The 24,958-nt window shown below is 48.0% G+C and overlaps 3 protein-coding genes, 1 long non-coding RNA gene and 1 pseudogene across 10 annotated transcripts; 4 read left to right on the forward strand and 1 right to left on the reverse strand.

Moving 5' to 3' along the window:
- Positions 1-849: 849 nt before the first annotated feature.
- On the forward strand, positions 850-12,709 carry LOC147984304 (uncharacterized). Of its 6 annotated transcripts, none has more exons than XR_015615929.1 (9): positions 851-1,390; positions 2,102-2,717; positions 2,997-3,462; positions 4,269-4,368; positions 4,493-4,589; positions 4,901-4,989; positions 5,248-5,347; positions 11,510-11,659; positions 12,154-12,705. It is a non-coding gene; the product is annotated as an uncharacterized LOC147984304 (long non-coding RNA). The 6 variants fall into 6 exon arrangements; XR_015615931.1 differs by lacking the exon at positions 11,510-11,659 and having other exon boundaries at positions 12,154-12,247; positions 12,401-12,611; XR_015615932.1 differs by lacking the exon at positions 5,248-5,347 and having other exon boundaries at positions 850-1,390; positions 12,154-12,709.
- LOC147984305 (uncharacterized) lies at positions 7,796-10,605 on the reverse strand (annotated as a pseudogene).
- Positions 12,710-13,720: 1,011 nt separating the features above from the next.
- LOC125522048 (Transducin/WD40 repeat-like superfamily protein) lies at positions 13,721-18,464 on the forward strand. Of its 2 annotated transcripts, none has more exons than XM_048687118.2 (14): positions 13,721-14,008; positions 14,098-14,198; positions 14,291-14,397; positions 15,561-15,596; positions 15,815-15,897; positions 16,035-16,102; positions 16,199-16,309; positions 16,402-16,536; positions 16,939-17,082; positions 17,399-17,507; positions 17,588-17,724; positions 17,820-17,855; positions 17,934-18,062; positions 18,177-18,464. In XM_048687118.2, the coding sequence occupies exons 1-13, from the start codon at positions 13,861-13,863 to the stop codon at positions 18,024-18,026; spliced, it is 1,308 nt and encodes a 435-aa protein (XP_048543075.2). In that variant the 5' UTR covers positions 13,721-13,860; the 3' UTR covers positions 18,027-18,062; positions 18,177-18,464. The 2 variants fall into 2 exon arrangements, with proteins under 2 accessions (XP_048543075.2, XP_048543076.2); XM_048687119.2 differs by having other exon boundaries at positions 17,934-18,041.
- A 306-nt stretch (positions 18,465-18,770) lies between these two features.
- On the forward strand, positions 18,771-19,413 carry LOC125522049 (uncharacterized). The gene has a single exon (XM_048687120.2). It carries the CDS (start codon positions 18,841-18,843, stop codon positions 19,279-19,281), a length of 441 nt encoding a protein of 146 aa, XP_048543077.1. The 5' UTR covers positions 18,771-18,840; the 3' UTR covers positions 19,282-19,413.
- A 1,254-nt stretch (positions 19,414-20,667) lies between these two features.
- On the forward strand, positions 20,668-21,319 carry LOC125522256 (uncharacterized). Its single transcript, XM_048687333.2, has one exon. The coding sequence runs from the start codon at positions 20,733-20,735 to the stop codon at positions 21,105-21,107; it is 375 nt and encodes a 124-aa protein (XP_048543290.2). The 5' UTR covers positions 20,668-20,732; the 3' UTR covers positions 21,108-21,319.
- The last annotated feature ends 3,639 nt before the right edge of the window (positions 21,320-24,958 follow it).

Below are 24,958 nucleotides of genomic sequence, written 5' to 3' on the forward strand. Positions count from 1 at the left end.
CACTATCCGAGCTTTGCAATGCTCATAGGTGAGCGTACGTATCCTCTTGTCTTCATCGCCAGGGCTCCCTCCTGCACTCTTGCTCCTGTACATATTTGTCCCGGATTCCCGGAGCACCGATTAGTGTACCAACTTTCGTGCGACGGTACTTGCATTATTTTTCTCTCTCCCTCTCTTCTTGATTGAAGGATCTATACTTTGCATTGATTATGATTGGCAACAACGGTCGCGTCAGGTAAGAATCGACTTTTGGTTGGATGGTTAGGAGGACAATGGTATCTCCAGCCATAGCTTAAAAAAATCAAACATGTGATTGAACCATATTTCATCGATGCATTCACTGGTTTTATACCATAAATAATACATTAAGTAATAATATATGGTAATATATGACTGAAAAATGGTCAAGTAGAAACATTTCCTCACACTTGGCAGCAAATGTACCCATCTAAGGTGGTTGCTAGGCTAAGCTTTGCATTGGTCTACTACACAGCCAACCTGAGTTTGGCTCCCACTTCTCGAAAGTTCGTTTAAATCGTTTTTCTGGTTCAGTCGTCGGTTTATTCCCTAGTTTTCCAGAAGACCCGCCAGTTCATTCGCTTTTCATTGGTCTGATTGCACGACGGTCTTTGGAGCTTACAGAACCGTCGAGGTCGTCGGTTCCTGTTTCCCCGGTCCAATCACCGCCCCAGTCTGTTTTTTAAACTATGCCTCCAGCCCACGAGGGATCAAATTTTAGGTTTTACACTTTGGTGTCTCGTCAAAGTGGAATATTAAGCCCTTTAAGAGTCGCGGAAGGGTCGGACGCTAGCCTATGCCACGTCAAAGATTTTACTGTCGCAGTGAAAACGCGTGGAATTAAGAAAGATAGAGAAAAGAGCGCTTGCCTCTCATCCCACGAAAGTTCCCCTCTCCCTCGCTCTTTCCAGGCGGCTAGGGCTGCCGCCGTCGGAGGTGCCACTGGTTCGCCGACCGCTGCAGTCCCATCTCCCCTTCCCTCTCCCAGGATCCTAGGCGGGCACGCCACCCCCTCTCCCCTCTCTTACCTCGTTTCTCCCATCTTCCTCAAAGAGGAGGAGAGGACGCAACTGGGGCGATTCAGCGGAGGAGTTGAGGCCGGAGCGGTGGATCGGAGTTTGCGTCACGGGATGGAAGGAAGACGAGCCGCAGGTGCACTCGCTGTCGCCCCGAGCGCTTGTCCTAGGTCATCTTTGCCTCCTCCCCGCAGCCCCGCCCCCCTGGCTGCCGCCTGGAGCACCTGGCCTTGGTCGTCGTTGCAGCTCCCCATGGCCCCGCTCCACCACCGTGTTCGCCATGACCAGCGTCTCTACAGGTCGTTGTTACTGCTGCTCTTCTTCCGTCAGGCGGAAAGGTAGCTAAATGCAGCAAGGTACTCCCTCCCTACTCCCTGTACTGCCGGTCATTCCTATTGTTGATTGCTGCTGCTTGCTATTGATGCCCTGCCGCTGCTAATGGTTTTATCATTACTACTGTCCTCAATCAATTTCTGTTGTTCACCAACTCGACTTGCTTCTCATGACATGCTATTAATTAGTGAAGGGGCCATGACACCTGATTAGGGGGGTACTATCAATGGGTGCTTAGCTCTTATGTTATCACAAACTTTAGAACTTACGGCCATGTTCTTATCTTGGGGTTTGATTTACCAAGTGGAATTGATACCTGTGGGGTTTCAGTTGACCCCCTCCTGACACTCCTTACCCATAGGGTTTCAATTTCTAATCCATGTACAATCCTAATGGGATCTGTGCGTATAGCTCTATATAGTTGGATGTGATATGCATTTGTAGCAGACAAATTTGCAGTGTCATTACTTGATTGTTTTAGTTGTGCTGCTTATGACATTGATACATGTGTAAAGTAAAGTTTGGTGCTATCCAGTGCCATTTTCCTATTAAGGAAAATTTACCCCGGTGCCATAACATCTGATAATTCAAGTTGTCTGCAGTTGACATGTCAAGTCTGACTATTTCAGTGTGATTTTTTTCTCTATTTCTTCACTCAGATCACCAGCCACACATACACATGGAAGATTGCTAATGCATTTTGTTATAGTGATTTTGTTGTTTCGTTGTAGCAGGCAAATTGCATTGCTGGTATTACCCCAAAAAAATTACTTTTGGTGGATGAAGTAGGTGTTGAATCTGGAAATCAGGTACACACAACTCCAGTTTTTTTTGTTTAGTTAAATGCCTTGAAGAGTAAAGATGTAAACTAGGCATACCTATACAATCACCGTAGCATGTCTTATATCCATAACTACATTACGGATTCAGATATCAAGTATGTATCAGGTAGGAGATCAATCTATTTGTTTCCTTTGATACTCTCTCTCAAACATGGCCTCACTTCACGTTGCGAAGCCCTAATGGCGGTGGCGGCACTCCTCCTGTCAAGCAGGCCATACCCTTGTGTGTCACAGGCTTGTGCCTGACGCTACAGGGAGATGAGACATCGGGTGGGAGAAAGAAGCTGTCTTTGGCCGGTTGAGAGGGTCGATGAGGTTGTTTTGCAGTTTCTTGGTAGTTTCATAGAAACACGAGTTACTTCTTGTTGGTCACTGACTCCTATTTCATTTTTTTAGCTACAAAGTCAGTTGTTGAATTGGTACCTACCTGAAATATGAGGTCATATATCTTCTTCTAAATGCAGGATTTCCTTGTACTGATACAGTAGAGAACACCGCAGATTCATAGGTAAATTTTGACGAGGCTTTGTATTTCAAACTGGTCAATTGTTTTGCTACTGTATACATGATGATGTCCGTGTATCTCTGTGTTACTAATGTTTTGTGTCACTATAGTGATTCTAACACACGGATGATAATTGATATATGTATTTTGGTATGGCCGTAATTACAAGACACCCAAACCATATTATGTCGATCTATAATTTTTCACCAGTTTCCTAGATTTAGACTATTTCCTAAGAAATGATTTTGTAATCTTACTAATGAGAAGTTATTTCCATTTTAGGGTAAAGCAAACCGGCAGCGTAAAAATGATCTCTATGGAACTATCACCATAGGAGATTTTATCTGATTAGGGCAGCTGGACAGAATCTGAATTAGGTCAACTGAGCAACCATTGCTCCCTTGTACTGCGGCAAAATGATTGATGAACTTCTCCTGAAGTGATGCATTTTTGAAATGGTGAAACCTCTTGCATTACCTGGATAGCTGATCACATCACTTCTGGCATGAGTACATCAGTCTCGTGGATGGCGTCACGACATGGCTCGATTGTGGCGGCACGGTTTGGTTCGATGGCTGGGCGAGGTCGTTGGGAAAGGAGGCGGACACGGGGAAGGTGGCACGCTCAGTGCCGCTTGACCACGTCATCCCCACCGATGCCGATGAGCTCAGCCTCGGTTGCAGCGGGCTCCTGGCCGTAGCCATGGACCACCTCGAGCGGGAGCCTGCCGCGGTGGCCGACCTGTGAGGTATGTTGTTTGGTATTAGATCTTCGTTCTCAACATCCGGCTACGTCTGTTGCACACGTTGTCTCCAAATACCAGTGTGAAAATGTTTTTCTAGATCTGATCATTATGGTTCTCCAAACACAACCCATTGACTGATATTATAGTTTTTGTGGGCTTGTTCTTTATGCATGAGAAAACAATTGTACACATAGCACTGTAGTTAGAAATAGGCTGCTCTTCTACGGCAGTTTCGGGTGATGGGATTGCTTCGAATGCTAAAGGAGGATGGGCTGGATGGTGCTAGATCTGGCAAGAAAGAGATCATTGGGTAATCTCCAAGAGTGCAGAGTTCCTACTTTTGTGCTCTGCAGCGACACCGAGATCCTTTGATCAATTCGCCATTCTCCTCCAGAAGGTTTAGGTTTATCTATGTTAGCACATAAAATGCTCACCCGCATCTTGTATGTCATGTTGATGATTTAGTCCAGTGGTGCTAACTGGGTTACTAATATGGTTCTGAGGTGATATGATGTGCTGGTGTTTGGTTTGTGATTAACATTTCATGTGAGTTAAATTGTGAAATAGACTGAAATGGTACTTATATGTGCCTAATGTTGAGTTGCTCTTACTGCTCTTGAAGGACTGGACAAGTGAGCATGAAAGTTCTGAAATATTTGGCTTTTTTTATGGCAACCATTTTGTATTGTTCTGACCGTGAGTGTATTTAATCCTGTGGCCTAAGACTTTTAAGTTGATGTTACATATTGATGGCATGCTGAGATCATTTGGGTATATCTGGATGACGCACATAGTTTATTCCTTTGCAGGTTCTTGAGGACTACCTAAAGAATTTTAGAGTCTTGGAGGGGAAGACGACGCCACCCAGCATTGGTAATATCTGGAGGACGCATTAAAAAAATATATCAGGTCCACTCCTTTGATCTTCTCTAATGTTTTTCTTTGGTGCTTGAATAGCTAGCTCTCCGTAGGTTGTAGGCTTGTAGCCTTGAAGTTCCGAATTCATAACCATTTCATATCTGGCTGTGAATAGTTACAACTGTTTGCGGACCCATTACTCGGGCAAGGCTGCCGCCGTCGCTCGCATGGTCACACCAACTACAAGCACTGGATATGGATATGTTGATAAGGTTGTCTTCATTGCACTTGTTGTTCATTAATTTACGTACATATTGGAAAAAATTATCTCAAGGCCGTCAGTCAGAGCTGCCTCTATTGAAATGGTGATTATACTTTAAATTCATCAAGATAGTACATGTTTTCAGCATAGCTAAATTCAATCTTTCTTGGGTTTGTGTTTCTGCTTTGTCTGCACCTTTTATTTTAGTAATAGTAATTTTTATAATTATACAACTGTTTCATTACATCGAAATTTATTGAAGCAATATACCCTTACAAAATTTCAAATACAAGTGAGTTTAATATGCTATACTATGCATAGGTTGCAGAACGGGTGACTGTACAAGTAGGTGTCGTTAACCTTCTATTGGAGAAACATGGAGGAACTGGCTTGCAAGGACATGCAACATGGTATGTTCTGATTACTTATTTGCATATTTAGTTCTTCCTTTTTCTGATGAAAAATGGTGGTAAACCTTTTTATTTTGTCTTCAAACATGCCTACATAGTCTGATGTTAGTTATCCAAAGGCTCCAAATCAATTCACATTGTTCCAATGGACATCCTTGTAATATTGGTGATTAGGTTTTCATGCTACTTGTTCAAAAAAAATCGACATCTTTAGTGAATACATTCAGTTATAATCATTTTGATACTTTGCCAAATCAGGTAAACCACAATGATGATATTAGCTCAAAATAATTCTGCTGGGAGATCAAAGGAATGAGACTTTCGAGTAGGGATACTGAGTTCTCTTTGCGACGCCAATGTATGTTAAATCTGAAGTACAGCTGGTACATATGAACTTGTCCTACTGTGTTGAGCAATGTATCTTCTCCACGAGCTTTCATAGTCAGCAGATTTAATGATTCAATTGAATAAGCTAGATATGTCTACTGACAAAAATAAAGATATGTGCTACTGTTCGCCAAGAATGAAGACGGTGTTCCTGATCTTGTTGTGGAGAATCCTGTAATGCCCGGCTAAGGTAGATTAGGAAAGGGGGTCAGGATGAGGAAGAAGAGGGTAGGTGAGAGGAGACAGCAGAGGGGAGAGGTTCAATTCACTTTCTTATTTCCATGAGCCCTCACAGTGGCAACGACTGGCTTAAGTAGTTTACACACACGCGCGCCTCACACGGGCTCACTCGCATTACATGGGCTTGGCCCAGAGGGCTCTCGGGCTACGGCCCAACTTGACCTGTAGCTGCACCATTCGTGCACTCGCTGTCCGCTGCAGGTTCAGGCGACTCGCCTTGAACTACAGGCGTGACAGGCGCCCCTCCTTGAGATGCAACGTCTTCCTAGATGTTGGCTGATGAAAAGCGCGAGCGCAAGACGTTGTAGTCTTTCCAGGTGGTGGCGTCCGCAGGAAGTGAAGACCACTGAACTCGGACTTGGCTGAGCGCGGTCGAACCTTTCTTGACCATGCGTCTTTCTTGGATGGCCACCAGGACTACAGGTGTTGTCGTCAAGTCCGGGATCTTGGGCAACTCGGAGTAGACAGGCGAGTAGTTGGGGATGAAGGGCTTCAACTGGGAGACATGGAAGACTGGATGGACGCGGCTATCCGGCGGCAGCTCCAAGCGGTACGCCACGGCACCGAAATGCTCCAGGATGGTGAACGGGCCGAAGTACTTGTAAGCAAGCTTCCGACAGGGGCGGCTGGCGACGGATACCTGCACATAAGGTTGGAGCTTGAGGAGGACTTGGTCACCGATGGTGAAGGCGCACTCCGTGCGCTGCTTGTCTGCTTGTTTCTTGAAGCGGTCTTGTGCTCGGGTGAGGTGGCCCTGCAACATTTCTGTATGTGCTGCCGAGTCGAAGTCGCTGGTGGCCGTGTCTGATGAGATATTGTCAAGGAAAACCGGCAATCCTCCCAGATTTGGCTCGTGGCCGTAGAGTGCCTTGAATGGAGAACACATGAGAGAGCTGTGATGAGTGGAGTTGTACCAAAATTTTGCAGCAGGTAGCCACTTCTGCCATTGCTTTGGACGATCTTGGACAGCACATCGTAGATACATCTCGAGGCATTGATTGACGCGCTCGCTTTGTCCGTCCGTTCGTGGGTGGTAGGCGGTGGAGTAGAGGAGCTTGGTGCCGGCTGCGGCAAGGAGTTCCCGCCACATCGCACTTGTGAAGATCTTGTCGCGGTCGGAGACGATGGAGTGTGGCACCCCATGAAGCTTGATGATGGAATCCCAGAATGCGCGAGCTACCTACGCTGAGGTGAAGGGATACCGGAGTGGCACAAAATGTGCAAATTTGGTGAGGCGATCCACCACCACCATGATCGAGTCGTGGCCCTCGGAGTTGGGGAGCCCCTCGACGAAATCCATCATCAAGTCGTGCCACGGTTCCGATGGAACAGGGAGAGGCTGAAGCTTCCCAACGGGGTGGCGGTGTTCATGCTTGGCTTGCTGGCAGGCGAGGCACTCATGCACGAAGTCCTCGACGGCGCGCTTGAGCCCAGGCCATGCGAACAGCTTCCGCACTCGCTGGTAGGTCGCAGTGATGCCGGAGTGCCCTCCCAGAGCACTGTCATGGAGGGCAGCGATGAGCTTGGTTTGGAGGGCAGTATTGGCGCCAATCCAAAGCCGATCACCTTGCCGAATGTTGCCCTGCCGGAGCGTGCGGCCTTGATCGTCCGGGCTGTGGACCGCCAATTGTTGCAGGAGCTCTTGAGTGGTGGCATCCGTCTCGTAGGAGTTGGCCACCTCTTGAAGCCACTGGGGTTGACACACAGAGAGCGCGTCAAGAGCGTGCCGGTGCCCGACACGAGAGAGCGTGTCCGCTGCTCCGTTGTTCGCCCCTTTCTTGTACTTGAAGGTGAATTATAGGCCCACCAACTTGGACATGGGCTTGCGTTGCAGCTCCGTGTCCAACTGTTGCTCTCCGAGTGTGCATAAGCTCTTGTGATCTGTGATGATCTCAAATGGTCCCCGCTGCAGGTATGGTCGCCACTTGTGGACAGCCATCATCACCGCGAGAAATTCCTTCTCATAGGTAGATAGCTTCTCATTCTTGACACCGAACGCCTTGCTCATGTATGCCACGGGATGGCCCTCTTGGACGAGCACTGCGCCCACACCGGTGTCACGCGCGTCCGTCTCAATGGCGAACGGGCGCTCAAAGTTGGGTAGAGCGAGGACCGGTGTTTGCACCATTGCTTGCTTGAGAAGCTCGAACGCGGCTTGAGTGCGGTCGTCCCAACGGAACCCTTTCTTGGTCAAGAGCTGGGTGAGTGGCTTGGCGAGAATCCCATAGTTGGCGACGAACTTGCGGTAATAGCCGGTGAGCCTGAGGAACCCGCGCAGTTCGGTGGCATTGCTGGGCACGGGCCAGTGGTACTGCTCGCATCCGTGGCAACTCCCTCCTTGGAGATGATGTGGCCCAAGTACTCGATGCTTCTGCTCGCATCCGTGGCAACTCCCTCCTTGGAGATGATGTGGCCCAAGTACTCGATGCTTGGCTGAGCAAAAGTGCACTTGGAGGCCTTGGCGTATAGCTCATGTTGGCGCAGTGTTCAGAGCACTAGTCGCAAATGTTCTTCATGTTCCTGCAGGTCAACACTAAAGACAAGGATGCCGTCGAGAAAGATGATCACAAATTTATGGATGTACTTGGAGAAAATGGAGTTCATGAGGCATTGAAAGGTGGCAGGCGCGTTGCAGAGCCCAAACAGCATGACACGGAAGTGAAAATGCTCGTGATGGGTCTTGAATGCAGTTTTTTCCTCGTCTTCTTCGTGCATGCGAATTTGGTGATAGCCGGAGCGAAGCTCAATCTTGGAGAAGTATGCGGCGCCCGCGAGCTCGTCGAGGAGCTCGTCCACGACGGGTAAAGGAAATTTGTTCTTCACCGTGACTTTGTTCAGGCGACGAAAATCGATGCAAAACCGGCAGCTGCCGTCCTTCTTCTTCACTAGCAGGACCGGCGCGGCATAGGGGCTCATGCTATGCACAATAACGCCGGCATCGAGCATGTCGCGCACTTGCAGTTCAATCTCATCTTTCTGTGCAGGGGAGTACCGGTAAGGTCTTGTGTTAATGGGAGCTGCTCCAGGCTCAAGGTTGAGGTTGTGATCGTACTGCCGGTGTGGGGAAAGGGCCGTCGGCTCCACAAACACGTCCTCAAATTCATTTAGCACTTTCTGAATTTGTGGTGGTACTGGTGTTGCAGCTTCTTCTTTTTCCACTGAAGTTACGGTGACAAGCGCCGCTGTCCAAATATCGTTGACAACTTCCATCCGATGCAGCTCGTAAGCATCCAGTTCAGATATGCAAGGGAGATTGGAAGATTTGATTCCCCGCAAGTGCACCCATTTCCCTGCAGTCTGAAAAGAGATTGTTTTCTCAAGCCAATGGCAGGTCATGGGGCTATGCGCCGATAGCCAATCCATGCCTAAAACCCCATCATATGCACTGAGCTCCAGCACGCGCAAATCAGTGTGGAAAAAGTGTCCAGGAACTTGCCAAGATAGTTGCCTCGCCATGGAGTCGCAGCGCAAACGCTGGCCGTTGGCCACGCACACTGATACGGGCGGCGGTGGCTCCGTGGAAATAGACAGGCGAGTAGCAAACGACTGACTGACAAAACTGTGGGTGCTCCCCGAGTCCACCAGTAAGAGCATGACTTGATCGCCAACTTGGGCGCGCAGACGCATTATGGATGGGGCCTCTTCATAAGATAGGGCATGCTGGGAGAGTGTGTAGCATTCTGGCTCCTGGGCGGCTGGGGTATCGAGCGACTGAAGGGCGTGCACCGTGTCGTCTGAGAGGATTTCCTCGTAGTTGCTGACCTCGATCATGAGCACCTGGCCTGTGCGCTTGCACTGATGTTCCCGGCTATATTTGTCGCCGCAATGGAAACAGAGGCCATTGGCGCGCCTGAAATCGCGCAGCTGCCGCTCGCGGCCGTAGTCATCACCACCGGGTCGTGGTGGGGGAATGGCGCGAACTGGGATGGGAGCTGGCAAGGCTGGTGGTGGTCAGCTCCCTGGGGCTGTGCGGTGGCGCGGTACTCTTTGTTTCTCCAGTTTCTCTTCTTGAATCCGGGCGAACACCGCTGCGCGAGTAATGATGTTCGGTGACTGCAGCCTGACGCCCAACCGGAGTTAGTCCTTCAACCCAAGCAGAAATTGCGAGACAAAAAATTTGGAGCTCAGCGATGGGTCGAGTGCCATTAGATGGTACATGGATGTCTCGAACTGTTGGCGATACTCTTGCACTGTCCCAGTCTGCCGCAACTGCACGAAACGATGCATTTGGACCTCAAACTCCTCATACCCAAATTCTTCCTCAACTGCAGCTCGGAAGGTTGGCCAAGTAAGCCCGGGATGTGTCTGACGAAATGCCTGCAGCCACATTGCTGCAAGCCCCTCCATGTACAGCGAGGCTGTAGTGACCCAGGTGTGTTGCGGCACTTGGTACAGGTCAAAGTAGGAAGTGCAGCGTTCCAGCCAAATTCGCGGTGCATCACCATCACACCACGGAAAATCATCCTTGGGAGGTTTGAAGATGTACTCGCTGGTGCGGCAGTGTTCTGGCGTTGTTGGCGTATGCGGGGGAAGCAGAGGCGGGCCGTGGTTGACCAGACGGGCGAAGGGAAGCTGGGCCGCGCCCTCGGTGTAGAGCAGCGGTGGCGACGTCGGGCGAACCGGCAGAGGGAGTGGCGCTTGGGGCGGATTGGTGGCTGGTGGCGGGGGTGGAACATGGTTGGAGGAGCCCATAGTCGCCGTGACCCCAGAGGCGGAGAGCACGCTTGCGGCGGCCGCCGCGGCCGGATCGGCGACCGGTGTTGACTTGCGAGCCTCATCCACATCCACCTGGGTAAGGTCAATTTGCTTGGACAAATTTTTGAGCTCATGAGACACTTGCTCATTGAAGGCGAGTTGGGCCTGGAAACGCTCGTCGGCGGTGGTCTGGCTCGCATCGAGCCGGCGTATGACGGACTCAAGCAGGTTCTGGAGTTTATCGGTGGTCTCTGTCATCGCTGCAAGAACGTGCCGGGTCTGGATCGAGGGTTTGGTGGACGGCGCCGTCGTCTCGCTCCAAAACGGATCGAACCCCAGGCAGGATATTGCACGAAGTCACCAGGGTGAATCGCACCTGACCCGGTGGAATTTTTTCGATCTGGGCGGGAGGGTGTGTGGCGGCAGCAGCGTGAAGGTGGGGAGAAAAACTGGCTCTGATTACCAACTATAATGCCCGGCTAAGGTAGATCAGGAAAGGAGATCAGGATGAGGAAGAAGAGGGTAGGTGAGAGGAGACAGCAGAGGGGAGAGGTTCAATTCACTTTCTTATTAAAATGAGCCCTCACAGCGGCAACGACTGGCTTAAGTAGTTTACACACACACGCACCCCACACGGGCTCACTCGCATTACATGGGCTTGGCCCAGAGGGCTCTCGGGCTACGGCCCAACTTGACCTGTAGCTGCACCATTCGTGCACTCGCTGTCCGCTGCAAGTTCAGGCGACTCGCCCTGAACTACAGGCGTGACAAATCCATTATCATAGAACCCAGGTGGGTCAGTTATTCCTGAATTTGACATTGCTTGTGATGTCGGGCTATACACTTGAAAAGCTTGCAATTTAAATACTCCCTCCTTCCGGAAATACTTGTCGGAGAAATGGATGAAAATAGATATATCTAGAACTAAAATACGTCTAGATACATCCATTTCTCCGACAAGTATTTCCGGACGGACGAAGTACTTGTAGATGTAGGTTGTTAGTCAGATACCCAGATCCGTCTCCGCCACATGCCTAACAGTCGTGGTAATCGCCGCCACCTGCCGTGGCCTGCTCCGCTGCGGAATATGGTGCTCAGGTGAGCCGCCATATTCTTTCTTACCCCTAAGACGTAAGCATACTGCAGTAGTGAGAATTGTTCTGCAAGTGATTTTTCTTTTCTTTGCGCATGTTATCAGATTTGGTGCCCAGGTGTCCCTTCGGGGACATCCAATAACATTGGAATGATACAGAGATTTGGTGCCCAGGTTGGAGCTTGCGAAGTCAATGATATATTCTGGTTCTTGCTGTTTGATTTTGGCATCTATGTTGCAAACCACGTGTTATAGGTACCATTTCAATCTCTTGGTTATTTCATATTGCACATAAACCAGGTGATGGGAGATGTACTGTACTAAGCGGTTGAATTGTCGTGTTTACTTGGGACTATGTGGTTGCTGAAATCTGTAGTCCAGTTCGACGGTCTCACCGTTTAGGTCAGGTACCCTTCAAGCGTTTAGAATGCTAAAAGCTTCAGACCTTTGCGTTGCTTCCGTGCTTTCGCTAGACTGAACTTCTGTAAAGTACATCAACCAGAGCTTACTCTTAGATATTTGTTTAAGCAAAATTTGCTCAAATTGATTAAGGATATTGGGCCTCTAAAAGAAAAGTAAGAATCTATATTCCTAAGTAATTATAACAATTCAAGTGTGATCTTCTTGTTGCTTAATTTTCCAGATAAGATATCTCCTTGATATAGTAATCATCATGTCTCCTGTATGATGTTTTTGCTGGAAGGTTTGCTTACTTGATGTACATTTCTTTTCTTAAAATGTCTTATTAGTTGGTGTGGATGGAGGCGATGTAGAGATGAATGAGGGCGACGGAAGGAAGCAGTAGCAGCTCGATCTAGGAAGCAACAGCTGGCGCGCTCCTAGGTCTTCAACCCCCCCCCCCCCTTCAGTCTACCGCGAGCAGCAGCCGAGTATACTCAGCTTTGTTGCTCCCACTCCTCTTCCTCCCTCTCTTTCTTATATAGGTTTCCATCTAATGGCAGCTCTCTTTCCCTTTTCCATCTCTCTGTTTTGTAGATGGCGACACACATTGAAATTGATTCTACTGTAAGCTTATTCACAGTTTTTCGTATTGATCCATCAAGGAATGGTTGTAATGAATATTTTATATGGCTACATCCAAGATATCAAGAGATCCTAATGCTATAGCATACACTCATATTAATGTATTTGATCTGAGATTGAGGATGAAATATGGCTGCTGAATGTGCTAAGACAACATAAGTGTGCACAAGCCCGCCTTAGGAGGTGCCACCAGGTGGTGCCCCAACCGCTAGTATTCTTTCAATGGGAGATGACGTTTTCGTCAATAGCAAGGTGTCTATGGTGACTTTGTCAATTATAAGACCCGCCCGCTCAAGTATCTTGAGGTGCTAATACGGATAGGACGTGCATCCACGGGTTTATATGGGTGAGTAAGTATATGCATGCAAAGTGTCTGCGTCTCTGTATTTTGTTTACAAATAATAATATATTTAAGGGTAAACATGCTTTACTTTATTCACAATTTATAGTTTAAAGGAATGGTTAAAGGATCATGAGGGTTTATAAGCTACATGTGGCAACCCTCAGCTAAATGTAAAGTATGTTTAGCTAAATTGTGCACTTTCAAATTGGAAAGACATCCCTTCATGCACAAAAGTAACAGAAGCAAATTCCTTTGCAGTAACTTTGATTTCTTTCACCACCTAGCCAGCAATTCCCTTTTTATCTTTTTGTTGTTGAAAACATACAATACATTTTTTTTGGGAATTAGAAAAATTACAATACATGTCAGGTTAACACACACACGCACGCACGCACGCGCGCGCGCACGCGCGCACCCCCCCCCCCCCCCCCCCCCCCCCCACACACGCACGCACGCACACACACACACACTCCAGTTCCCAGCTGGTAAGACCTCTTCCAATGCAAATGTGCTTAGATGAGGTGCTAAGTGTATTAAATACCTTAGCAACTCAACTCCTCAATGCATAGGTGCTTTGTTGCTAAGCACACTTTACTTAATGAGTTAGCACCTAAAGTCTTTCATGCATTGGCCAAATTGTTTCATTTAAATGGTTTGCCTAGGTTCTCGCGCTTGGCATTGGTTCTTTCTGGGGTCATCAAAATACTCTCTCCCCTCCTTAAATGTTGTGCCATGTCATTTTTTTTATGTGACATGCTTAGCACCCGTCCACGGTGGAGCACTGGGAAGGGCCTAATGGGCCAGTGTCGTGGGCCAGCGTCACAAGCCCAGAACATGTAAGTAAGATTGGGTGGAAATGGAATAAGGGGACACCAGCAGGGGCTTCCTGCAAAGTGGTTGACTTGCCTACCTTGCCTCCTGCGTCTCCGCCGGGTTCCCGTCGCTGCACTCGGGCCCCGCCAACTCCAAAAACCCTAACCAAGCAAGCCCACCTTTCAGTCCCAAAACCCTCCCCACACCCTTCCCGCCGCCGCACGCCCGCCTCCCGTCCGCCGCCGCTGCTGCCGCCATGGACGCCGACGCGTCGCGCCAGGTGCGCGTGCGCTTCGTCACGAAGCTGCCGCCTCCGCTCCGCGCGCCGCCCACCGCCATCGCGGTCCCCGCCGAGCTCTCCCGCATGGGCCTCTCCGAGATCGTCAACAGCCTCCTCCTCTCCGGTGAGCGCATCCGCATCCGCACCCTAGCCCTGGCCTCGGTACGACGGGGATTTTTCGTTTTCTACTAAGCCGGTCGCTCCGTTTCGCAGCCGAGCCGGACCACCAGGCGCAGCCCTTCGACTTCATCGTGGATGGCGAGCTCGTGCGGATGCCGCTCCATCAGTTCCTGCTCGCCAAGGGCATCTCGGCGGTAATGAATTCGTGTTTGGGAATTTTTTGTTTTAGAGGTGTTTCTGTGCGATGGACGTGGTTGTGAAAATTGCGTGGGGATTTTGTTTGCAGGAGCGGGTGCTTGAGCTCGAGTACATAAAGGCCGTGGCGCCGAGGAAGCAGGAGCCACCATTGCCACACGATGACTGGGTTAGCGCGGTTGATGGGTCCAACCCAAGGTATGGCTGTGGTCTTATGAGGATTTAGTTGGTCAATGATGCTCTAATTTGTCAAGGACTTGCGGCGATGTGTCTATTGGGTACAATTGGATGAAGTGGCATTCTATTTTTGGATTTGAGGGATGCCTTGCCTTAGTTGGATAGCAAGTGGCTACTTGATGCCAAAAAAAAAAACCCTGATTATGTCCATTTTCGGTTCACAGTAGGTTCTAGTTGAGCTGGCGAAGGTTAAAATGAGGATCATCATCGGTCTGCTTGCATAAATAGTTTATGAATACTTTAATAATCCATTGTTTAGATACTTCTCTATACCATGCCACACTGGCTTCCCCTGTAGAAGCAGGGGATATGTTGTGATCAAGTGGTAATACTGAGGGACGATAACATCAACTTCAAAGTAAGCTGAAATAGAGGGCAGATTCGTATTCTGACATGCTGTTGTGCTCAGGCAATGTCAAAAAACGAGTTGGTTTTCGAATATCTGTTTCCTAGGACATGCTTTAGGCAACTATCTCGTGTAAATGATATGTATCATCAAGGAAACGATTTATGAAGGTTAAAGAATCAGGATTGTACCTATGTGTCACCTGTGCAATATTTCTAGTACTTTCCTGCCAAGAAGGTTCTAAACATTCTTGAGAAGTTTGATTAGTAAGCAATAGAACGTTTATGGCTTGGATGAGGTTTTGAGTGTGACTCACCTTGCTTATCAATATTTTCGTAAGACACTTGTAAATTATTGATACAACTAAAAGGAGCTAACCCTTAAATAGCCAAGCCAAGATATATTCAAGCCTTTTAAGGCTTTAGTAAAATTTAGTTGTGTGCCTTCCTAAGCCAGAGAGTCGTGACCGAGAAATCCTAGGCTTCCCAATTACTATATCATTCTGGGGCTGGTCTTTTGCGAGTTAAAAGATTCGACATGTAACTGCACTAACTAACCCAATTGAAACCCTGTAAAAATATCCTCTTTGGTGTCTCAACCGGATCAGTATTGTACAACTATGCACTCGTTCACAGTTACATAGTGGCATCTTTGATCGTTTACTTGATATGCATAAACCCGCCTTTTTTTTCAAGCGAACCATCTACATTGTTGACCATTCTTTGATGTTTGCTTCTTTGTGGATTCCAGTATTACTAAACCACTTATCTTTTGGCAGCTTCATATTAACAGGTTGCTATGATGGTCTTGCAAGGTGTGCATCTATCAGATCTTCTGTTTATTCTGTTTGACCCTGTTTTTTAAAAAGCGAATAAACAGTGTCAATTGTTGCATAAAAAGTACTCCCTCTGTAAACTAATATAAGAGTGTTTGGATCACTAAACTAGTAATCTAAACACTCTTATATTAATTTACGGAGGGAGATGTAGTACTTTTATATGTCTTACCTTTTTAAATTCCATTCTTGCATAGAATATGGAAAGATGCAGCTGAATGTACACAAGTTTTGGAGGGACACAGTGGTGCAATTACTTCTGCCAGCTTCATCAATAAAGGTTACTTTACTAAAAATATTTAATATTTATTAAAATTGATATACTGGTACATTCCTGTTGCTAATTGTTTTCCTACCATTGCCAGTATCAGGCCATATGTATCTTGAAGCAAACTAACTTGAATAATGTTGTTCCAGGAGTTGAAACTGATGGCAGTTTGCATGTTGTGACTGGCTCAAAGGATAGGTCATTGCGCCTGTTCAAGGTAAATCTACGCAGTTTTCGTTTTCCAAGACTTGTTTTATTTACGCTGTAACATATACTTCTTTCGATCTTAAATTATGCTATGCATTTCTTGAAGTTTGATACTTCAGTCACCATCGGCTCCTCGAAGCGAATTGGAGCTTACAAAATTCTTCCTGGCCATACATCATCTATTCAAAGTATTGCTGTTGACCCTTCCAGAAATATGGTAATGATTCACTTGATCTGATGTTGCACAACAATGTTATATTATTATTTTTATCCTGATTTCTTCTTCTGAACGTATTTTTCCGTACCTAGATATGTTCTGCTTCCTGGGATACCACTATTAAGCTATGGGCAGTCGAAGGATCTGAAGAAGATGGCGACACCGTCTCTGTGAAAAAGAGAAGGATGAACTCTGATGCATCTGGACCTGAAGAGTCTCAGTTAGAGGTACTTGTTAGTTATGTTGTAATCCAAATTCTTGGTTCCTATACGCGTAATGCCTGTGTGGTGAAGTATATTTATCTGTTGCTTGATATATTTAAGAAGCCAAGTACGTGTCATTCTATTTTGTGTATGTGGTGTTTTTTTATTCCATTTTGTATATGCTGTTTTTTTATTCCAGTCCAAGTAGTATGAATACACAGCAGAGGTAAAAATGGTTTGGTTCTATCAAAGTTGTAAGCTACTCTTGACTTTTTCATAGTAACTGGACCTCTTTATTCCATTTATTCACTTGAAAATGGGCCTTGGCTTGTTTTTGAAATCCTTGTGCTACAATGGATTCATTGGTTGTCATGAACTCATGTTAAATCCTGTTGAACTCACACTTTTTATCCTGTTGTACTCCAGGGTTCAGCATCTTCAACACTTCTGGGACATACACAATGTGTTTCTTCTGTTGCTTGGCCTGAGCAGCGAACAATATATTCGGCATCTTGGGATCATTCTGTTCGGCAGTGGGATGCTCAAACAGGGAGAGAAACATGGAACATGGTATGGCGAGAGAAATAGATTGCAAATTATGTAGTGCACTCTGTTGTTATCTGACTAGCTGTGAAAACAAATCATATGCTGTTTTTGTGCTAGCATAGCAGTAGGGATAGGAACAACTTTTCAAGCTGGGTGCTGATTTTCTAGTTTATCTCAGTTTTGCCTCCTGCAAACTGAAAGAGTACACACTCTATCATCAACTCATTTGTACAGTCCAAACAGTATATTTGTCCAGCGGTCATATGACTAGTGCAGCTCTATTGCTCTGTTTCATAACTGTACCAATCTTATTCTATTTTATCTCCAATCTTTCTTCCAGTTTTGTGGGAAGGCCTTGAATTGTTTGGACTGTGGTGGCGAGGGCTCTTCACTGATTGCAGCTGGTGGTTCTGACCCTGTATTGAGGGTATGGGATCCCCGCAAACCTGGTAAACATACTAAGCACTATGTTTTGTATAGCTTTGTTGGAAACACATTCAAATTAGCTCATATGTTTTCCTTTGATCAGGAACGACAGCTCCTATTTTCCAGTTCTCTTCACACTCAAGCTGGATCTCCGCCTGCAAATGGCATCCAAGTTCCTGGTTTCATTTGATATCATCCTCGTTTGATGGGAAAGTGATGTTGTGGGATCTAAGAACAGCTGTAAGATTCTGTAAATCTCATTTACTTCCTGATTTGTTCTCTTTCTTTCAAATCACTGCGTAAACATACAATTAATGGTTTTGCTCCTGCTGTAGTGGCCTCTGGCTTCTGTGGACTCCCACAAAGATAAGGTAAACCTTTTATTTTGTGGTTACCATTTCCATACTTCTAGGACAAATGAGATGCTCAACAGAACTCACTGGATGTAGGTTTTATGCGCCGATTGGTGGAAAGGAGACAGCGTGATAAGTGGTGGAGCTGATTCCAAGCTGTGTATCTCATCAGGGGTTGAGATAGCGTGACGAGGATTCCCTCCTGTATGTTCTTGTGCTATCAAGGTTTTAACCAATCTCAGTTTGAATCGTTTTAAACAATCCAGTTTTATAACCATTTATTTCGTCTTGCATAACCAGCCTTAGCTTCCTTTGTTGAACTCCTTGCATGTTTTGCAGCTAACAGCTGTTCAATCCAGACTATATTGGTTGACAAGACATCCCGAAAACCAAACCATGCCAATTATGGTTGGAAGCACGTGCACCCTATTGTCAGATCATGACTTCAAATGAAGTTGTTGCATCCTATGCCAGCGCTTGCGCATAAGTAGATCCATGTTAGGGGTCACCAGATTTTGCAATCAAGTTTTGTTTTGTGCTCCTTATTTGCTGAAACTGTGAAAAGCCAACACATTTATAACAATGTTGTGATTCATACTTTCGAGATAATTGTTCTAGCATGTTAAATTCCAGATTGTTTTTGCTTCGGCAATTTTTTGTTTTTGTTTTACTTAAGGATATACACTTGCTTGTGTCATAAGATCTCTTCTCTCTCACAGCTGACCTAACAGCTCTATGAGCTTGCACGGTGGTACCCACCCTGCACACGGCATCTGCACGGTGTCCTCAAGTGCAGCCTGCCCTTTTCCTGACCCAAATCTTGAGCAGATGTAGACTCTGAAACGCAGTGCAGACAAGGAGATGACCAAACTCGTTGCATATGGCCGGACTTTCTGTGCACGCTGCCTTCTGTACCCTATAAATAGCAAGCAGCACCTGCTATCTCTCCCACACAACACTCAAACCACACTGCCAGAGCTAGCCAGTGCACACGTCGAGCAATATGGCTACGAAAAACTCTGCTGTCTTCCTCCTCGGGCTTCTTCTCTCTTGCGTTGCCATGAGCAGCGCGGCGAGAATTCTAGAAGAGACCATTTCTTCCAAGGAGGAGCACCAGCCTGAGGTGCCATCGCTTCCCAAAGTAGAACTGCCACCGTTCCCGGAAGTGCATCTGCCACCTAAGCCTGAGCTTCCCAAGGTGGAGCTGCCGCCGCTCCCGGAGGTGCACTTGCCATCTAAGCCTGAGTTGCCCAAGGTGGAGCTGCCACTTAAGCCGGAGCTGCCCAAGGTGGAGCTGCCAACGTTCCCGGAGGTTCACTTGCCACCCAAGCCGAAGCTGCCCAAGATGGAGCTGTCAACGTTCCCAGAGGTTCACCTGCCACCCAAGCCGGAGATGCCCACTGGTCCTGGGTTCCACCTCCCGGAGCCGGAGGCCAAGCCATGAGAACTGCCTTATCAATATTGTTGCCTTGTTGTACCTCCTCTGCTCCTCGTACATGTACCTATTTGTCGCGTCGTGTCCATGGTCTGATTGTTTAGTTGTGGTTTTCAGCGAGTGTTGTGAGTGATCTACTCATATGTTGGTATATATGAGAAATTTATATTTTGTTCTCACAATTACCCTTTTCTCGTAAGGGTGCTTCTTAAGTATGCATACTTCCTTACAACAATTTTTACAGCAAGCTTTTTTGACTGCATCAATAAAACATAAAAGCCCAAACATTTTTTCTTCGACCTCAAGCCGTCCTAGCTTTAACAGCTGATATTTAGAACCCACACATTGTTGTTGAGTTTGCATCAATAGTACTAATGCTTGAGTAAGAGGGTGTCTCGGGGGTGTCCCAGAATCACACTGTTCTTGGGTGCGTGGGCGTGGTAGCTCACTTCCGTGTTGTATGGCCGCTTGGTCTCTCCTTTTGTAATTTTTTTACTTGACCTGGTCCTTATTTTAACTCCATGTCGTATCCTAGCATCGAGCGAATGGAGGTGGCAGTGATCTGGGTGTCAAGTGTCAACACAAACGCCGCTGATGAGGAGTGCAGGACCACTTTTTTGTTACCTTACTCCAGATTTTTGGTGTTCCATTCGGCGGGTAAATATGTCCCAATCTGTTCTTGTGTAGGATGAAATCTATATAGGTTGGCCAAATTCAAAAGCCAAACAATAAGACAACAACAATCAAACCAACGTGACCGAGTGCTCAACACTTAAGTACCACACCGGCAGAGCAAGCAAATTAAGCAGGGTTTGTTGGTAAAGTAACTATCTTAATAATAGTACACTTCAGGACCTTGGCAAGTAGACAAGTTTGGAGACCCAAAAGGGCAATTGAACCAGACACTGAACTCAAAATTTTATCTAATTTTCATTGTCTCTACTAATTGTATCCGATCTGGGAAAAATCTGACAAACGGACGTGCGCGTGTTATTCTTATAGCGTAACCTCTGGGGTGCCGCCAGTCGTCTAGCTCAGATGCTGGAGAAGGAAGAAAAGGGAGGAGTCTAGTTGGCGGCAGCTAGCAATGGCAATTGCTGATGTACAAACTTGCTTGTGTTCTTGTGCCACCTAATGGTCCCCTGGATAAGGCGTTTAGTCTTAGCAGCTGGCCTAACAATTGCGTGTCTATCCTCAACATCAGCCGCAAAAGCCGAAAGAACTCTCTAATCTCTCTTCACCCAATTCGTAAGCAGGTGGCCAGACTGAGACTCGAAATTAAAGAGCACACATAAAACCGGGAACTGCAGGTGAGTAGGTGAACAGACTCGTTGCAAAGCATTGGACCCAAGACACTCAAGCGTTTCTTAACTCTATAAATGGAATGCAGCACCTGCTATCTCTCCCACAACAAAACCACACCACAGAGCTAGCTAGTACAACCATAGTCGTCCATCAAAATGGCTTCGAGAAACACTGCTGCATTCCTTGTCGGGCTGCTCCTCTCGTGCGTCCCCATGAGCAGCGCGGCAAGAATTCTGGAGGAGGAGACAGCTCCGTCCAAAGGCGAAGAGCACCTGCCGGAGCTACCAATGTTTCCCAAGGTTGAGCTGCCACCATTCCCGGAGGTACATCTGCCACCGAAGCCCGAGCTGCCCAAGGTAGAGCTGCGGTCGTTCCCTGAGGTGCACCTGCCATCAAAGCCCGAGCTGCCAACGTTCCCGGAGGTGCACCTTCCAGCCAAGCCGGAGCTGCCTAAGGTGGAGCTGCCGCCAAAGCCAGAGATGCCCACCATCCCGGAGTTCCACTTCCCGGAGCCGGAGGCTAAGCCATGAAGACTGTCTTCACTTATCTTCTTTTTGCTCGTGCTCCTACATGTATCCTTTGCTCGTGTTGTGTCTTTCATGGGATTGTTTAGTGTGTATTTTCCGTGAGTCATTTGTGTGATATCAAGCGCTTATCTATGGCGCCTATTTAGATGGAATGTACATGAACAATACAGATGGATGTTTACATTAACAAGGTGACAGCTGAGTTCCACAATTAATTGAGCAACCATCTTCTTAACTAATGGAAAAGGCAAAGCTTTGCCTTATTTCAAGTACATTGATGTATACATATAATAGTGTCGATTGCACACTTTTCCTTTTAACTTAAAAATATTTGAAAAGCACGCTCATGCATGATTCATCCTTATCAGTAATTCCAATCGGAACTTTTTGCCCGATAAACCACCGCACGGAATCCTAACTCTGGCACGCAATATTTACGGCACATGCATTGTCCTTTGAGTTTGGCGTTGTTAGGCCTAGATACCTTGCGAATTAAGTAGGGTTTGGTTACCGTACGGAAATCCAGGCACCGTTCTGAAATTCCTTGGAGTGATATGAACAATCTCATGGGCATGAAGGTATCGGCGGGAGATGGGTGGTAGCAAATTCTTGAAATCCTGCCAGTTAGAGGGCTCAGACTTTGTTCATATTCGATGAATTCTCCTTTAAATAACTTAAAAAAAGAAACGTGAGACAACCTTGTGGAATTGCAACGACGTCTCCACCTAGGTTTGATCAATATGTAGAGCAGATCACATACCATTGGTGTATTTTGCGTGATCAATAAACCCAAATATCTTGTTATCTTCTTAATAATAGCTCAATGGTGTTAATACTCCTGGTCATAATTTTTATGTGAATAGATTGAAAATAGCTTGAAAGATGAATAGGCAACTACTAATCGAGTTTGGCGGTGGAGTTTGCTTGCTATTGGTGAGCGCTGATGCCTCCCGCATGGGTGCTTCTGCTAGGTTGCATCTTAGGTCTAGTTGCTACTTGATACACAATGTTTCTTGTTGTCATGGTTTTTTGGTTATCCTTAAATCAACCATTCTTTATATGGTTTTTGATCTAGTTTTGTTCAGTCTTGTTCTGTAAGAAATGGAGAGAAGCTCCCTGGCCTCTTAATGAAGCTTCTGTTAGAAAATATATCTAACGGTCAAGCTTCCTTACCACTACCTTTGTTTCAAATTAAACTGTCAAAACGTCTTTATATTTAGGAACAGAGGTGTAGTTTTTACCGCTTGGTTTGCGTACATTATTTTTTCCACCAACAAAACATAAAAGTCCATTTACCTCAACAGTCTTAACACTGGCGAGCAGGAGGGTGTCCAATTAGTGCATGCATCACCAGCATATCGAGCAAAAAGGAGGTGGTAGGGATCTGCATGTCATTTGTCAATATTCCTGCATGTCATTTGTCAATATACGATGCTGATGAGGGGGGCAGGACCATTTTTTTAATCTTGATTCGTATTGTGGTGCTAGTACGTTGGACAAATATGTCTCAATTTGTTGTTTCGTACGATGAAATCGATAGGTTCGCAATGTTCGAAAGCCTAATAATAATGGACCCCAATCCCTGGCGACCGTTCGACAGGAGGGATGGCAAACACGAACCCCCGGAATGGTAGTTTATGTGGCTGGGGGTTACGTTTCTCAAAACTGCCGTGGCAGTTTGTTTAAAATGCGGGAAGTTTTGAGCAGAAACAGTTCTGGGGCCGTTCGACGGGATTTGGTCTCTGACAAACGTTCGCCAGATAGCTTTACCGATAATAATATAACAAATTACCAAACCAATGTCATAGAGTGCCCGACTATAAAATATTTTACCGAGACCCCACATTAGCATAGTGAACACATCTCTAGTTAAGTGCTCGAGCAAGCAAACTATCAAGATTTGAAGCTCAAGTAACTTAACTATCTTAATAATAAATATGGAGACAAATAGGCAATAACTTTCCTGCCACGATCAACAACGATATGTTGGATATGACCAGCTAAAACCAAACCATGCCAATTATGGTTCGAAGCATGTGCTCTCTATATTGTCAGATCAAAATGTCAAATGAAAATTTGCCGCCTTAGAGCATCTTCAGCCGTTGGCCCCTCGGGAGGCGCGTAAAATCACCGCCTGGGGACGAGCCGGCGCTAAAATCGGCGTGGGGGCGAGCGGATTCCCAGCCGCTCGCCCCAGGGTCGCCCCCAGACGCGGATTTTTTTAAAAAAAGGGGATTCGGCAAAGTTCGGCAAATTGGACAAAAGGTTCGGCTAAAATTCGGCAAACTTGACATATATTCGACATGTTCGACGTTACATAAGTTATTTAAAAAAAACCCAACTAAGGGGCGAAGAAGTCGCTGAGCGCGGCGAAGTCGCTGATGTCGCCACCATCCTCCTCGTCGTCGGCGGCCTTCTCCTTCTTGACGTGGCCGCCCCTGCTGGACCCCTGCCCGGCGTCGCCCTGGCAGACCGGTGGCGGCAACGTGTTGTCGTCGCTATCGTCGAGGACGACTATGCCTCCCTCGTCCCGGCCACGGCGCCGAGCTTTGAACCGCTCGTAGGCGAGGCGCTGGCGCTCCAGCTCCGTGCGTGCCCAGTCTTCACGCGCCCATTTGAAGGCCGTCGCATCGTCGACCTCCTCCTCCTTGACGCCGCTGGTGAGCCTGGGCTCCGTCTTCACGACGGGGAGCCCCAGCTCCGTCTTGACGGCGGCGAGCCCCGACTCCGTCTTTGGCTTGACGTAGCGCGAAGGAGTCGAGGAGGAGGCGCGCCTGCCGTCCTCGTTGATGACGATGCCAGCGCTGTGGGTGCATCGGTCGAGCGGTGTCTCCGCGGCGGGCTCGGCCTTGACGCCGAACAGCGCCGGCGAGCCGGAGGAATGGGAGGAGGAGCGGAAGGAGGACTGAGAGGAGGAAGACGAGGAGGAGCTGAACCTCCTAGGCACCCATTGCCAGGCGCTCCGACGGGCGGGCGGGCCGGCCGCTGCGGCTGGGTATGCCAGCGGCGGGTTATTGCCTCCCTCGAGGTATGCCAACACCTCGTGGAGTGTGCCCCGGGGCGCCTCACCATATGCGGCGTCCATCGCTGTTCTTGACGCCGCCCACCACTGACGCCTCGTTGGTGGGCGCTAGCCGCTGTGCCTGCTGGTGCTGGAAGTACGCCGCCCACGACGCGTGGTTGTCGGCGGCGTACTGGGGAAGGGCGCGCTGCTCCTCCGGCAGGGACGCCCGCACGCGGTCGACCTCGGCGGTGAAGATGCCAGGGCGCGCGTCGATGTCGGGCACCGGGGGGATGGGGACGCCCCCGTTGCCGAGCCTCCACCCCATCGGCCCGACACGCATGTCCGTCAGCACCGGGTTGTTGGCCTCGAAGAGGAGGTACGCCTCCCACTCGTGGACCGAGCGGCGGCCGAAGCCGTTGGCCGCCGCTGCATCGCCCGGGAAGCGTTCGACCATCGCTGAGAGGGAAGGGAAGGGGAGGAAATGGGAGATAGGCAGAGCTCGGTGGCAGAGGGGAGAGAGGCAGAGCTCGGCAACTGGTTTGGGCTCGGGCTGGTGTGGCCAGCGGCGAGGGGTAGCCGCTGGTTTTATAGCCCCACGCCGTGTGTATGCGTGGCGGGAGGGGAGGCGTCGCCGCGCCCGCCCGTGACGCGCCACCTGTGAGGAATGCATGGCAAGGCTGACCGGCGGCAGCCTTGCCATTGATTTCCCGCGGGAAACCGAGTCGTTCTGGGGAAGATGAGGCGCGTGTCGCTGACTCGACGGGCCCGCGGCTCTCTCGTGCCAAAACCGCTCGTCCGGACGCCCCCGAGTGCCCCCAGCGCGACGGGTTTGGCCTGGGGCCGCCGGCGC

The sequence above is a fragment of the Triticum urartu genome, chromosome 2A, assembly GCF_056163025.1.
Source record: "Triticum urartu cultivar PI428250 chromosome 2A, HENAU_Tu73, whole genome shotgun sequence".
Classification (NCBI taxonomy): Eukaryota; Viridiplantae; Streptophyta; class Magnoliopsida; order Poales; family Poaceae; genus Triticum; species Triticum urartu.